This window comes from Erythranthe guttata, chromosome 10 (assembly GCF_056151865.1).
Source record: "Erythranthe guttata isolate IM_541 chromosome 10, IM_541, whole genome shotgun sequence".
In the NCBI taxonomy this organism is placed as follows: domain Eukaryota; kingdom Viridiplantae; phylum Streptophyta; class Magnoliopsida; order Lamiales; family Phrymaceae; genus Erythranthe; species Erythranthe guttata.
Genome location: NC_142542.1, coordinates 19,975,835 through 19,990,052, shown reverse-complemented (window position 1 = coordinate 19,990,052; position 14,218 = coordinate 19,975,835). Strand labels below are relative to the sequence as shown.

Genomic DNA, 14,218 nt, shown 5'->3' with positions numbered 1-14,218 from the left:
ATTATGGAATAAAAAAAATCAATTTTAATTCCAATTATGGAGTTCTATACTTAAAACATCTAAAATTCAATTATGTTTTATTACACCTATTAATAAAGCAGTGCTGCTGTGCAACACAACCAAATATTATGAAATCTACAAAATTGTCAAATAATTACAAGATAAAAATTAAAACGAGATCAAGAATCTACTCGTTACTACAAGTTCTTACAGCTGTATCATATTCTTTAAACTGAGCAAGGGTTAGAGTTTGTAAAGGTGAGTCAAGCATATTCAGTTTGTACAGTCAAATCCTGTACACCGAGTTCATGGTACACACCATGAACATATTGGAGTATCGGCTGATCATCCATTCCCGATTTCACCTGTATGTGTCCAAAAATCGAGATCAATGTAACTAAATAAAAACAAGTTCAATTTTTCATCAAAAGTTTTACGTAATAATAATCAGAAGATCGATGTTCCATTAATACCTGTAGTGAAATAGATCCAACAACATGACCTGGCACTACTTCCCAGAAACGAGCCTGAGAAACCTCTTCAACGTCTTCCCGCGAACTAACCTAATAAATTATAACACATTCGCATGAACCCACATTCTCGAATATGACTTAACACTATATGTGTGTGTGTGTGTGTGTGTGTGTGTGTGTGTGTGTGACTGACATTTACCTGTCTGCGGCATTTGCTCAAAGCCGAAGAGGGAACACTAGGGGGTGCCATCTGTAGCAAAACACCACCCGATGCTTTAAAAAGTGGCATCACAATCATGAAAACTGTGAATGAAACTAGTCCCAAACACAATACTTCAGCATTTTTAACCCTACACATCAATAATAAGGTAAAACAATTAATAAAATAGTTCTGCATTGTTGCGATTAGTGAATAGAACTGTAATTAAAACATATCTTGTGATCGATTGAATCAAATTACCCAAGGCTAAGCATCCACGATGCGAGAATTAGCCCTGCACTGAGAAAACAATCACAGCAGCTTAATATACTAAAAGTACAGTTACCAACACAGAATTATTTTTTCCAGAAAATAATGAAAACAATTACGTATCCGATTTTTCTCATACCTGCGAATGGAATCAGCTATAACATGTAAGCAAACAGAGTGATAGTTCATATCTTCGGCTTTTCTGTACGCTGCAGGAGAAAATAGAAACACCCATGTTACATAATTAAGTAATACAGAAATGTAAACAATAAAACGAGAATTTCACAGAAAATTTGAAAAGTAAAACACGAAAAACATGAAATTTAGCGCACCAAGATTAACTCGGGCGTAGTTCCTGAAGAACCAAATGCCGATAAGATTTACCAGCAAATTTGTGACAGCTGAGACGATCAAGTAATGCCTAAAAACAGATCAGAAACCAATATTAACATATAGATAAACTAACTATCTGAATATAAAAAAGAGAATGCAGATAATGATAACATAATTAAATACAACAGAGCTTTCACTCGAACATGTGGTAGAGCAACCTGTAAAGAATTGGCATGTGCACTATATTTTTCTTCATTTCATATTTTGTATACATTTTCGAATATATAGCAACAAAATAAAATGAAAACTTACTTGTGCTCAGATTCATCTTGTATGAACGCGTGAAGTGCTTCCACAGCTAAGGAGAATGACATAAACAAAAGAAATAGCTGTCTACACAAGCACCACACAGTGAGTGAGTGAGGGCGAGGGAGAGAGGCAGAAACGGGTTTATTATGCACAATATTATACGAACTCGTTACACAAAACTCAAAGACAACAAACTGTAAAAATTATTGCGAATTCTAACATTTTTTCAACAAGACACAACACTAAGAATTCACAATCAACAGATAGGTACAGACACAGAGTACTTACAGCATTGGTAAACGCAGATAAAACTTCTAGCCTTTTATACCTGTTGAGTAAAACAAGAGGAAATAAATGGATTTTGTGCATATAAACGTGACGTTACTCAACTTAATAAATAATTCTTTTTGAAAACAATTAACGCCTCTGTAATCACATAAAACTGCATCAAAACACACTCCGTGTAAAGGTTCACTAATTCTGTTAAGGAGGATAAAACATTGACGGAACAAATCTTACCCATATGTGTATGTGCGATCAGGCCGTTGTCCAGAAGCAGCCATTGCGAACAACGAAAATGACAAGAGACCACACCCAAATGTCAAATGAAATGCATCCGATACCAACCCTGAAATCACATCAATATAAAATGTAGATTTAAGAACATATAAATCTCTGAAAAATTCAACAAAGAAATTTATCTCTTGTCATTTACTCGACAAGTCATTTGATAGTTGATTTGACAAAGGATTTATAAAACTCTACAAACAAAGATAAAGTGCAAATGCAATAATCAGAATTCATTTTACTTGTTCTACATGCAATGCAATTCGGAACCATAAATCTTCGAAGATCGTATCCTTCTAAACGAATTTGGAGAAAGAATCGAAGCTCATTACTCCTTTAATAAATCAATTATTGCTACCCAAACATCATGAAAATTTGACAGTGAAACAAAAGTACCAAAACAAAGCTAATCATTCATTCATTCATACCAATTCGTCCCGAAAATAGGCCAATAAACAATTCAGCAGTCGAATAAGCAACATTAAGCGAGATCAACACGAACAATCGCCTCATCTGCTTGTTTCCAGACCTCAATCCGCCCAAAATCAACGAAACAAACGAAAACGCCGAGAACCTATCATCAATCTCCTTCAGGTACGAAACCCCAGAGTCCGGCGGGTAACTGCCCGGCGGAATATCTATGCAGGAGACGCTGCGCGAGAGGAAAGGCCGCGGCGTGTGAGGCTCCGCGGCGGCCTTTTGGTGCAACGAAGATTGACGGGAGAATGCGAATCGGCGATCCGTGCTTTCCCCGAAATTGATATCGCCGGTGTACGATCTCGGAGAATCGGCGGCGGGCGTACGGTGGTCAAACGCATCGTTCCGATTATCGGCGCGTGGGAAGCGCGAGTGAGTGTCCATCTCCTTACTTGAAAAACCCCACCACCAAGTTTTTTGCTTTTTGGGGTTTCTTCACGAATTTTGGTTATACAGTCGAAGAAATTTCATGGAAGGCTGCTTGGTCAAACTGTAATTAATGAATAAACATACTATTTACACTTTAGTCCCTTTTCTTTTCCATTTTTGTAATTGCTACCCCTGCCTAACTCGACCTCTTTATAATCTAGGGCCAAATTAATTATTCGTCACAGTACAGCGAATTTTCCCGCCATCCGCCATGGGAGCAGCACCGATGGAAGTCGACTCAGGAAACGGCGTCGTCGAGAGAAAACAATCCATCTACAAATCTCTGGTAAAAAACCAGAAACAATTCTCCATTTTCTGCCATTTTTTCTCGATTTCCACTTCTGCAAATTTTTCCCCTCTTTTTTTTTTGGGGATAATTTTACATAATTGATTTGCAGGATGAGAGCTTTGAGATACAGAAGGAGATGTACAGAGGGCAACAGTACAGTCAAATATACTTTGCAAGACTTCATCTTATGAGAACTCTCCTTTACTCTCTCATCCCCACCTGGAAACCTCATTTGCCAGGTAGGTATCCTTCTTTATTTATAAATTCTAGGTCATTTTCATCTCAAGTTTCTGAATTTATTATTTTCATACAATTACCTTGCATTTCCTTACTAGTGATTTTCCTTTTTTTCCTTTTTTCTTTTTTTTGTAGTGAGTTAATAATTTGTCTGAAATAGTTAGAATTTTATTGAAGCAAATTTATTGTGGTTTTCTTGGGTTCAAGTTGATTAAGCTTTCGATTAATTAATAGATTTTGCAATCTGTTTTTTTTTTTTTTTTTTGCGAAATTTTGGTCAAATGTACTTGGAACTGCTATATTTCATCTAAGATCAGTTTGGATACTATTTTTTACTGTATATATTGGTAACACGAAGGATGGAACACGAGGGGAAAAAAACGGGGAGATGAGTAGCCATCTTTCCTGCTTCTTTGTCCTGTTTTGGTGTGACTTTTTCTAGTGAAATCATATTGAACGATTTGCTGGTTCAGCTATGGTAGATAGTAACTGAAAGCTTCTTGCGTCTTAATCTTTGTTATGTTTTGGTTTTTAGATTCACTTAAAAGTTTCTTTCAATCGGTTATTTGCAGAGGGATGAACATAATAGTGGTCCCCGATTCTTGGTAAATTTTGAGGGACAAAATAAATTTGATTTTCCTTGTTCTAGAATTCCCAAACTTAGTTATGAATCTCTGTTCTTGAATATGTTGGTCTGTGCGTTTTATCGTAGCACTTCACAAAAATTTCAACTTGTATGTAGCAGTATTCAGTAAACCTTACACTTTTATATGCTGCAGTTTGTACTGTGTTAGGACTGGAACAAGGAAAAGAGTGCATTATTGTCGGAACCCTTTTCAAGCACATGAAGCTTAAACCTACCATACTCGATGAGTATTCAAAGGAGGTACGGAAATATTATTAGTCAACTGTCTGTAATTTCTCTCTCTCTCTTTTTTCTGTTTTTGACCATTTTAAGCTCAAATTCTCCATATTGAGTCAACTATCTGTATTGAATTCAGAGGTCAGCGAGCCCACTTGTGAAACCACATAACTTCATGCACTCAGACGATTATCTAATACTTGAAGACGAGAGTGGAAGAGTTAAACTCCGTGGCACAATTCTTGTACCTTCTGTATATGTAACAGGTAAAGCCGACTACTTGCTATTATAGAGGAAATTAGGTGAACGTTTGATTTAATAAATTTTGTACGATCTTTTATAGGTCTAGTGGTTGCGTTGCATGGAAAAGAAACCGGGGCAGGAGATTTTATGGTTGAAGATATATTAGAAGCTGGCCTTCCTCCCCAAATAGATCGTCCACTTAATCCAAATGGTGAGTTTTAACTTATTTAAGCATTTTTATTTTGAGGTCTCGAGATTTGGGATTATAAATTTTCCTGGGGTAAATATGTTATTTTTGTAACAGGTGACGATAAATATGTTGTTTTTGTATCGGGGTTGAGTGTGGGCAGCAGCTCTGCAAATCCTCTCCAGTTTCAGCTTTTTGTCGACCATATAACTGGACATTTAGGGGATGAAAAGGTTTCATTTTTTGGTTAAAGTGTTTTGCCCTTCATAAATTCTAATAATTTAATAATCTATCTAATATTGCACAAGTTATAATTTCCCGTTGCAACAGGAACAAGGCATTGCAGCTAAAATCGTTCAAGTTGTCATAGCTGGTAATTCTGTCGAGTTTCCTCGTGGGCTTTTCAACGGTCAGGTAATTTCTTCGATCCTCAAAAAGTTTATCGTAAGAAGAAATTTCCTGCCGTCAACGTATTTTGTAGGTACTAATCTTTATATTATCTGTATTATTGCAGAACTTGGGTTCGAAAGAACAGTCTAAACTATCAGAACCCACAAAAGAACTCGATATCCTTCTGACTCAGATTGCTGCAGGCATACCTTTAGATATAATGCCAGGAACAAGTGACCCTGCAAATTTCGCTTTGCCGCAACAGGTATCTTTTTCAATTTATCGAATTTTGCTGACTGTATTAATAATTACTAACTTCATTTTTTATTTTTTTTATTACTCGTAAGCCTCTGCACAAATGCCTTTTTCCTGGATCGGCCGCTTATAACACTTTCAGATCTTGCACTAACCCTCATTCCTTTGAGCTGGACAATGTCAGGTAAGATACGCTCTCTTTCTTCTTCTTCTCGTTTTTTTTAAATAAAAAATAATAAATAAGTTTCTAATTCTAGTTGCTTTCCGTAGGTTTCTTGGTACATCAGGACAAAACATCGATAATCTTGCAATATATTCTGATGCCTCGAGTAGAATTGACTTCTTGGAAAGGACATTGAAATGGAGGCACATGGCTCCAACATCGCCAAATACGCTAGGTAAGGCTTTTGTCGTTTCTAAAATAAAAATGTTATCTTTCTAAATTTTTTTTTTATATTCATTCCGTAATTTCGTATGTTCGAACTCAGCGTTTTGTTTATGCAGGGTGTTATCCTTTTACCGATAGAGATCCATTTTTCGTTGAGGCGTGTCCTCATGTATATTTTATCGGTAATCAAGATAAATACGTGACTAGCTTGATCCAGGGTAAGATTTCTTTATTTTATTATTCGTCGTTGAAACTATTGAAAGGATATAAATATAATTGGCTGCGTTAAATTAAACTGCAGGATCGGACAACCAGGTGGTGAGGCTCATTTCAATTCCTAGATTCGCTGAAACAGGAACCGCCGTGGTGGTAAGTTCCGGAAAAAAATATTATTAAATAATAAAAAAACACATTGCAAGAAATCTGATGAATATGAAACTTAATTTATTTCATATTTTCCTGACTGTGCAGATGAACTTGAAGAATCTCGAGTGCCATGCTCTCAGTTTCGGGACTCAGTTCGATTAGTAAGCGAAAATACGGGTCCCACTTACCGCAGTTTTTCTCTAGATTTCTTATTGTACTAATCACTGTACATTTCACATAACAGATCTTCCTAAATTTCCTTTTTGCTGAAACTTTATTCTAGAAAAATTGATTTTTAGACATACAAATTCTGTAATTACATTTTGATTTTCTTTTTTTTTTTATAATTGTTTTTCTTTAGCTCTTTTTGTGTTTTTATTACAGCAACTGAAGATTCTTGCATTATATAGATCGAAAAGAACTTAAACAAAATTACGACGAAGAATCGCTAGTACGCTACTCAATAAAAATTGTCAAATTCGAAAACCAAACAACTGAAACTTACAAATTATGTCACACACGAAAAAAAAATAAAAAAATTCAACAACAATAAACAAAGCATGGAAACTTGATCAGAAGCGACGGAATATTCCCAGTTGATGCCATTTCTAGAACTTTGCTTGTAGTTGATCGACAACACTCGTATCAACCTGAAACGCCTTAGCAAGAATATCAGCACTAATAGCGGGATTAGATCCGAAAACAGCATTAGCGACAGTAATCACTCCAGGATTCTGACTGCTCAACGCCGCTATAGCAACGGCGTTTCCGTTCCCGACGTTTCTCTGAAAATGCACGAGCCCCACCGGAAAAACGAACACATCACCCTTCTGGAGGGTCTTTGTAATAAGGGCATTTCCGGGATTTGACGTCACGAACCCGACCTGGATCGAGCCTTCAACAACTGTCAGGATCTCAGTGGCTCTTGGGTGAGTGTGCGGAGGATTAGTACCCCACGGTGCGTAGTCGATACGGACCATGGAGATTCCGAGCGTGTTGAGGCCTGGCAGTTGCGATACTGTGACAGGTGTCACTTTCGAGCCGTTAGGGTTTGATGTGTTTCCGGGTAAGTGGAGCCCGCTGAAGGAGAAATCGCTTGCTCCAACTGATGCAGGGTTCTTACATGCTTGCCCATTCACTCTTGCTGAAAAATTAAACACACACAATTTCATATATATATGTATATATTGTATATAATGTATGTTTAGTACTAATCGAAAACCAGTCGAAAATTTCTAGAAAGTAGTAGAAAATGAGTAGTTTTACCCGAGCTAAGTGAATCTGCGACACAGAAATCTTGCAACGGACTCGGCTCAAATGCGAATGCGACCAACGCAAACGAAAGGGCTATAACGCTGATCAATAAGATAATCTGATTCGCCATGATTAATCTGATTTATGAATTAATTAATTTTGCGAAAAAAAACAACTAAGAATGAATGTTTTTTTTTTAGTGATGAAGTACATTTGTAGCTAGCAAAATTCAGTATTTATAGACGAAAAATCGATTATCTTTCAGCTATCTCTTCTTACGAACGATACTCGGAAAAGCCGGCCTGGCACTTGGGGAAATGTTTGCAAGAAACTTCCAAACAATAGTAAAGAATTTGCAATTGAGGACTGCAGAATGTGACTCATGATTAAATATTTTGCTAAGAAATGGTCAATAAATGCTAATTTAATTTTAATCTGAATTTCATGCATGCACCATGAGTATACTGTTTGAAATTATCTGTTTGGTGATTAATTATATTAATTGCACATTAACAAAAAATATTAACCAATTGCTAAACAAAACTTAAATGACAGTTATATATATTTATTATGCTGCTGGTAATTAAGAGAATTGGATCTTGAAAAAAGAAAATGAAAAAAATTATCTAATTGTAATTAAACCGACTTGATTAATTATTTAGATGGTAATCTCAGAATTTTAGCAATGTAATTAACACACATAAAAATAATTCCATAAATAAAAGAGAAAATCAAGGCAAGAATAAACGCATATTATATTATCGCTCGAGAGAACCTATATATAAATAGCTCATCACCACAAATTTTCATCAACTCCACTTTAATTAATTACAAAATGGCACAAAATTCAATCTTCTTTTGCATTTTAGCCCTCGGTTTCGTCGGTATCTCTTACGCCTTCGATACTAGTCCACTCCAAGATTTCTGCGTCGCAGACCTCCGTAGCACCGGTAATAATTATTAATTAATTTTTATATATGATTTTTAATTTTTACTTAATTATTAATTATATTTTGTTTTTGGATCAGTGAGAATCAACGGTCTACCATGCAAGGATCCTGCAACCGTTGTAGCGGATGATTTCTTCTTTAGAGGGTTCAATTCAGCCGGAAACACATCCAACGCTTACGGCTCGTCCGTGATCCCCATGAACGTGGCTCGAGTTCCGGGGCTCAACACACTCGGCTTGACAGTGGCTCGGCTCGACTTCTCGCCAGGTGGCTTCGTGCCACCTCATCTCCACCCTAGGGGTACCGAGATCTTGACTGTTCTAGAAGGTTCTCTAGAAGTAGGCTTCGTTACCTCGTACCCTAACTACAAGCATTACAGCAAGGTTCTCGAAAAGGGCGACGCCTTTGTCGTCCCCGTTGGACTTGTTCACTACCAGCGAAATGTGGGCAAGGGTAAAACGGTCGCGTTTGGTATCGTGAATAGCCAGAATGCGGGTATAACCGTAATTTCGAATGCCGTTTTCGGTGCGAAGCCCGCTATTAATACCGATTATTTGTCAAGGGCTTTTCAGTTGGATAAGAAGATTGTGCAAGGTCTCCAAGCCAAGTTCTAGAATGTTAGTATTGTTTGTAGCTTGGTCAATTGATGATTGGAGATTATCATGATTATGTATTTCCTACATACATAAATAAAATTTTGCCCGAAGAAAATAAAATCCGAAAATGCGAAATGACTAAAATACCCTAGGAGAAGGTGGTTTGATTTTCATTTAACGAAATTGTAAAAAATAAAGTGATATCGAGGCTAAATAAACAATATACGTAAAACGAGGGGGTTGAAGTGCACGGTTCGGTCACGTGCGTTTCCGTCCAAACTAATTCCTAAATCAAACGCCGGACTAAAAGTGTAGAAAAATAATTTATTTGAGGACTAATTTCATGGCAAAAAACATTTTAGGGACTAAAATCGATTTTTGTGTATAATATAAGGACCAAAATGTAATTTTCATGCAAATATTTGTATTATATTTAAGTTGGCAAATATTGTAGTAAATGTTTATTAATTAGTTGAAACGCTGTCAGCAAAGAACATGGGTCCATAATAAACACTCCATACACAATAATTTATGCATAGAATTTCATGTGGTAACGGCTATATTTCCAGTGCTTCTAATAATCAAATCAAAACCCCCCACCGCCCATTTAACGGTCCTTTTCTTTTCCCTCCCTTAATAATCCCACTCACTTTCATCTCTCTCTCTCTCTACAATTTCATACTTCCCCAATTTCATCTCTCTCTACAGTTTCTCTCTCTAAGATATACATCGATCCATGGAAAATACTAATCCTAATAATAATAGTACGGCAAGCAGAGTTCAGCACGTGGCAAAATCATCCTCCGACCAGCTGCTGCGGAAGTTCGCCGAGGTGGGTACCGATTCGAACGACAAATCTTCATCAGCTAAAGATTTGAGATCGGCTAAACGAGCTAAAACAAGCCAAGAAATTAGGAAAGAATCAAAACGTGGTAACAACAAGATTTTAGGAGAGAGAAAATCACTTCTTCCACCTCAACTGGCAGCTCCCCGCAAATCGACGGCTTTGATTCGGAAGCTCGGGATTTGTAGGGCCAAGATCAGAGCCAGGGATATCAAGAACAAATCCATCATCACTGCACTTGGGAAGGTAATTAATTAATTCATTCATTAATCTTTCATACTTAGATAATCTCTAATCTATCAAATCATATTTATTGCATTTATAGAAATAAAAATTCAATCTTTTTATTATGACTTGTGACATTGAACTTATATATTTTTGAGCAGACGTGGCGAAGAACCGTGGAAGGGGCTTCGAGGGTTTTGATGGAGAAGCACTATAACCGCCATAAACGACTAATAGACGACTCATAGTTAACGGTAATAATGTTATTGCATCGATCGGCTTCCTTTAACCAATGTCACGATTCTTGGTTTATTTGTTGGTTCTTTGTAAAACTAGGCTTGTTTTAATAGTTTGATAATCCCTTTTCGACAAATTGGTTGTGCACGAAAGAAATTAGTGATATTAACTGTCACATTATCGTTTGTAAGGTCATACTCGGTTGTCTTGATAGAGTCGTATATAAACTTTCGATATGCCGTTTTCTATAACATTCGAAGCAAATACAGAGTATCGTCTCATTTACTACAATAATCGAACCAGTAAATCAGTCTAAGTTAATATGCTGATTATTAAATCCAACAAGTCACCTTCAACCAAAAACTCAAATCACCATAATAGAAATACAAAAAACAGGTTTTCTAGAAGACAAAATATAAATAAGAAAAAGAAAATGAAAAAGATCCATTCTTCACATCTTTAAAAAAAATTCAAAAATTCAAAAAGCAACTGAAATAGCATAAATAGTTTGTATAATTCACTCTCTTCATCATTCATCTTAGAAGCACTTCCTGTGAACAATCGACGGCCCGGATTCGTCGTACTCTGCTTTCGCTATCCACATCTACAATCACAAGAATATTTCAGTTTTTTTTCCTTAAAAATGGTTTCTTGATCAGTTAAATGTTAATCATAATATATATATATATATATATATATATATATATATATATATATATATATATATATATATATATATATATATATATATATATATATATATATATATACACCTGCTGGAATGTGCTGAGGGAGGCCAAAATAGAGCCACCAATCCAGACACTGTACTTCCTCTCAGGTGGGGCCACCACCTTAATCTTCATACTACTCGGGGCTAAAGCCGTAATTTCCTTACTCATTCGGTCAGCAATACCAGGGAACATAGTGGACCCACCACTAAGTACAATGTTTCCGTACAAGTCCTTCCTAATATCAACATCACACTTCATGATCGAGTTATACGTGGTCTCGTGAATTCCGGCAGCTTCCATTCCGATCATGGAAGGCTGGAAAAGAACCTCAGGGCAACGGAATCTTTCCGCACCGATAGTGATGACCTGCCCGTCGGGCAGCTCGTAGTTCTTCTCCACGGACGAGCTTGTTTTTGCTGTTTCGAGCTCTTGCTCGTAGTCTAGGGCAATGTAGGCTAGCTTCTCCTTGATGTCTCTCACGATTTCTCGTTCGGCTGTGGTGGTGAAAGAGTAGCCTCTCTCTGTGAGTATCTTCATCAGGCCGTCTGTTAGGTCACGGCCCGCAAGATCGAGACGGAGAATCGCGTGTGGTAGAGAATAGCCCTCGTATATCGGGACTGTGTGGCTCACACCATCACCCGAATCGAGAACAATACCTGCCAAAGGAATCGAATAAGCATATACGACGTATTAAATGTTCTGTATTCCGTGTCTAAAATTGATTCGTAACTGATAATTTAGTGACTGTATATGCGTGCGTATTCAGAACACTCAAAAATACGTTTTAAAAAGCCGAAATAATTAAAATAAATATGTTCATAATTAAAACCAAACTAATTGTTTTTTCCTTACCGGTTGTACGACCGCTGGCGTAAAGGGAGAGAACAGCCTGAATCGCAACATACATAGCAGGGGCGTTAAACGTCTCGAACATAATCTGAGTCATCTTTTCTCGATTTGCCTTAGGGTTAAGAGGAGCTTCGGTCAAAAGAATCGGGTGTTCTTCAGGTGCCACACGAAGCTCGTTGTAGAAAGTGTGATGCCAAATCTTCTCCATATCATCCCAATTATTGACAATTCCATGCTCGATCGGATATTTCAGTGTCAAAATACCCCTCTTCGATTGAGCCTCGTCGCCCACATAAGCATCCTTTTGTCCCATGCCTACCATTACACCCGTGTGACGAGGCCGCCCCACTATGCTCGGGAATACCGCCCTTGGAGCATCGTCTCCAGCAAATCCAGCCTGGCAATTTCGAAATTAATCGATAAGAATAATATTTGTGAAAGTCGCAATTGGAAGTAAAAAAACGTGATAGGCGGTGGATTTACCTTGACCATTCCGGTACCATTGTCGCAAACGAGGGGCTGAATATCATCGGCTTCTGCCATCTTTCAACAACAATCTGGATAAAGAAAAACAAAAACGAAAAAAGCCGTAATCTTTCACTCTTCAATATAAACCGCAATACCGTCAAACATAAACGACAATCACGACTATTAATATTCCGAATTCTAAACTTCACATTTAGTATCTCAAAATCACATGACAATGCAAGATGCATCCTGTGGGTAGAATCGAACGAGTCGATTCGAACTATGCAAAATGTGTTCGAATTCACATCATTTTCAATTTCAAATTTCACAATTAGTATTTTTCCAATTTTTTTATCACATCAAACGAGATCCCATAAAAAATGGCAAGTGCAAAAACACGAAGCTTCAACCAATCAGCATGAACTCAAAAAACATATTCCGACAAACCATACATATATATATATACACTAATTCGCCGTAATCCAAAACACCCATATGCAGATCCATTAACAAGAATTCATTTATAAAATAGAACATCAATAAAATTGGAAATGGTGAAAAGGGATTCAACCTTTCTTCAAAATTGATTAACAAAAATTAAATAATTCCTCCAAAATGAAGATTAAATAATCCAAATTTATTAATGAGAAAGCATTATACCTGTGAGGCCTAGCTGAAACGATTTCTCAGTCTCTCTCTCTCTCTCCTTGTTTCTCTCTCTTCCCCAAATAATGTGGACCGTGTGTCTGTTGATTTTCGCTTTGTCTGAGGTGCCGGCTCTCTTGTTTTAAAAACTCAGAAATGAAACTCAGCCACAAATGAAATTCACCTCAAATTCACCCAAAATTCGGGCTTTTTAGATCTGAGCCGTTGGATCGATGTGATTTTGATCTACGGTTTGTGGTGGCACCCACGACAGCATCACGTTGATATGTGAATGTAAGCTGGCTAGCTTTTTGCATTGTGAGGACAAATATACCCTTGACTTTTTCAGCTCATTCCCATGTGTTTCCCCCCTTTATTTGATTTTTTTGTAAAAAGTTTATTTAAATATTTTATAGACACTTTATTAGCATAAATATTTTCAATTTCATTATATTTTTTTAAGAATAATTTTTATTTCTTATTATTATTAAAAATAATTTTAAGTGAAATAAAAATAAAAACGTTTGCTCGAAAAAAAATCCAAAAAATGGATAAAGAGTGAAGTACGGTTTTTTTTTTAATAATCATAAATGAATATGAAAATAAACACAATCACAATATAATAAAAATTAATTGGTTAATATATTTATTAAATATTAAAAAGGGGATGGAACCCCAGACTGTAAAGAGAATTAAAATATTTTAGTGGGATAATTATTAATTAATACATCAATTTATCATAAGAGGCATATGATTTACAGATGGAATCCTGAACATGTTTAGGATTAATTACATTCTCTCTTACTTTTATGCAGTATATTAAATTATATTATTATGAATATTTAAATATTAATGATTACTTTTGTAACATTTACTTATAATTAGCAAACTAATTATGATCGTGGTTTCAGAACATGTGCAATGACACCTATAAATCTATAATTCACATATCACTAAATATATTGGATGTATACGACCTAAATTAAATGGTATATATTTTTTTTTATTAAATATGATTTTTTTTTAATTAATATGTTATTAATTATATTTAACTAAACATGCAAGTTAAAAATAATAATCTCTACTTACATGCTTATAATTACTCCATTTTGACAATATTATAAAAATGGGGTAGTGTAAAAACA

The 14,218-nt window shown here is 36.1% G+C and overlaps 6 protein-coding genes across 6 annotated transcripts; 3 read left to right on the top strand and 3 right to left on the bottom strand.

The window, feature by feature from the left end:
- Positions 1 to 60: 60 nt before the first annotated feature.
- LOC105955236 (Cation efflux family protein) lies at positions 61 to 3,199 on the bottom strand. The gene is made up of 10 exons (XM_012978946.2): positions 2,580 to 3,199; positions 2,104 to 2,212; positions 1,873 to 1,912; positions 1,588 to 1,664; positions 1,275 to 1,363; positions 1,082 to 1,151; positions 934 to 972; positions 673 to 823; positions 474 to 563; positions 61 to 365 (listed from the first exon to the last, which is right to left on the bottom strand). Exons 1-10 carry the CDS (start codon positions 3,010 to 3,012, stop codon positions 264 to 266), a joined length of 1,200 nt encoding a protein of 399 aa, XP_012834400.1. The 5' UTR covers positions 3,013 to 3,199; the 3' UTR covers positions 61 to 263.
- Positions 3,200 to 3,220: 21 nt separating this feature from the next.
- On the top strand, positions 3,221 to 6,634 carry POLD2 (DNA polymerase delta small subunit). Its single transcript, XM_012978945.2, has 13 exons — positions 3,221 to 3,343; positions 3,456 to 3,585; positions 4,363 to 4,469; positions 4,585 to 4,711; positions 4,789 to 4,899; positions 4,993 to 5,108; positions 5,206 to 5,289; positions 5,390 to 5,530; positions 5,613 to 5,704; positions 5,791 to 5,918; positions 6,025 to 6,126; positions 6,210 to 6,277; positions 6,380 to 6,634. Exons 1-13 carry the CDS (start codon positions 3,269 to 3,271, stop codon positions 6,434 to 6,436), a joined length of 1,338 nt encoding a protein of 445 aa, XP_012834399.1. The 5' UTR covers positions 3,221 to 3,268; the 3' UTR covers positions 6,437 to 6,634.
- A 140-nt stretch (positions 6,635 to 6,774) lies between these two features.
- On the bottom strand, positions 6,775 to 7,665 carry LOC105955184 (putative germin-like protein 2-1). The gene is made up of 2 exons (XM_012978885.2): positions 7,541 to 7,665; positions 6,775 to 7,418 (listed from the first exon to the last, which is right to left on the bottom strand). Exons 1-2 carry the CDS (start codon positions 7,656 to 7,658, stop codon positions 6,883 to 6,885), a joined length of 654 nt encoding a protein of 217 aa, XP_012834339.1. The 5' UTR covers positions 7,659 to 7,665; the 3' UTR covers positions 6,775 to 6,882.
- A 680-nt stretch (positions 7,666 to 8,345) lies between these two features.
- On the top strand, positions 8,346 to 9,194 carry LOC105955234 (putative germin-like protein 2-1). Its single transcript, XM_012978944.2, has 2 exons — positions 8,346 to 8,478; positions 8,557 to 9,194. The coding sequence occupies exons 1-2, from the start codon at positions 8,364 to 8,366 to the stop codon at positions 9,090 to 9,092; spliced, it is 651 nt and encodes a 216-aa protein (XP_012834398.1). The 5' UTR covers positions 8,346 to 8,363; the 3' UTR covers positions 9,093 to 9,194.
- A 497-nt stretch (positions 9,195 to 9,691) lies between these two features.
- On the top strand, positions 9,692 to 10,644 carry LOC105955233 (uncharacterized). The gene is made up of 2 exons (XM_012978943.2): positions 9,692 to 10,164; positions 10,305 to 10,644. Exons 1-2 carry the CDS (start codon positions 9,811 to 9,813, stop codon positions 10,389 to 10,391), a joined length of 441 nt encoding a protein of 146 aa, XP_012834397.2. The 5' UTR covers positions 9,692 to 9,810; the 3' UTR covers positions 10,392 to 10,644.
- Positions 10,645 to 10,731: 87 nt separating this feature from the next.
- On the bottom strand, positions 10,732 to 13,244 carry LOC105955232 (actin). Its single transcript, XM_088824496.1, has 5 exons — positions 13,089 to 13,244; positions 12,444 to 12,517; positions 11,964 to 12,357; positions 11,154 to 11,767; positions 10,732 to 10,984 (listed from the first exon to the last, which is right to left on the bottom strand). The coding sequence occupies exons 2-5, from the start codon at positions 12,501 to 12,503 to the stop codon at positions 10,919 to 10,921; spliced, it is 1,134 nt and encodes a 377-aa protein (XP_088680622.1). The 5' UTR covers positions 12,504 to 12,517; positions 13,089 to 13,244; the 3' UTR covers positions 10,732 to 10,918.
- Positions 13,245 to 14,218: the final 974 nt, after the last annotated feature.

Bases quoted from the DNA above. Each gene is read 5' to 3' on its own strand.
- LOC105955236 (XM_012978946.2), bottom strand. From the start codon at position 3,012: ATGGACACTCACTCGCGCTTCCCACGCGCCGATAATCGGAACGATGCG. The intron at 1,665-1,872 runs GTAAGTACTCTG...TTGTGTAGACAG, and splicing joins TATCTGCGTTTACCAATGCT to CTATTTCTTTTGTTTATGTC. The intron at 973-1,081 runs GTATGAGAAAAA...TTGTTTTCTCAG, and splicing joins ATAGCTGATTCCATTCGCAG to TGCAGGGCTAATTCTCGCAT.
- POLD2 (XM_012978945.2), top strand. From the start codon at position 3,269: ATGGGAGCAGCACCGATGGAAGTCGACTCAGGAAACGGCGTCGTCGAG. The intron at 4,470-4,584 runs GTACGGAAATAT...TATTGAATTCAG, and splicing joins TCGATGAGTATTCAAAGGAG to AGGTCAGCGAGCCCACTTGT. The intron at 6,127-6,209 runs GTAAGATTTCTT...ATTAAACTGCAG, and splicing joins CGTGACTAGCTTGATCCAGG to GATCGGACAACCAGGTGGTG.
- LOC105955184 (XM_012978885.2), bottom strand. From the start codon at position 7,658: ATGGCGAATCAGATTATCTTATTGATCAGCGTTATAGCCCTTTCGTTT. The intron at 7,419-7,540 runs GTAAAACTACTC...TTAATTTTTCAG, and splicing joins CGCAGATTCACTTAGCTCGG to CAAGAGTGAATGGGCAAGCA.
- LOC105955234 (XM_012978944.2), top strand. From the start codon at position 8,364: ATGGCACAAAATTCAATCTTCTTTTGCATTTTAGCCCTCGGTTTCGTC. The intron at 8,479-8,556 runs GTAATAATTATT...TTTTTGGATCAG, and splicing joins CGCAGACCTCCGTAGCACCG to TGAGAATCAACGGTCTACCA.
- LOC105955233 (XM_012978943.2), top strand. From the start codon at position 9,811: ATGGAAAATACTAATCCTAATAATAATAGTACGGCAAGCAGAGTTCAG. The intron at 10,165-10,304 runs GTAATTAATTAA...ATTTTTGAGCAG, and splicing joins TCATCACTGCACTTGGGAAG to ACGTGGCGAAGAACCGTGGA.
- LOC105955232 (XM_088824496.1), bottom strand. From the start codon at position 12,503: ATGGCAGAAGCCGATGATATTCAGCCCCTCGTTTGCGACAATGGTACC. The intron at 12,358-12,443 runs GTAAATCCACCG...CGAAATTGCCAG, and splicing joins ATGGTACCGGAATGGTCAAG to GCTGGATTTGCTGGAGACGA. The intron at 10,985-11,153 runs GTGTATATATAT...TTGTGATTGTAG, and splicing joins CCCTCAGCACATTCCAGCAG to ATGTGGATAGCGAAAGCAGA.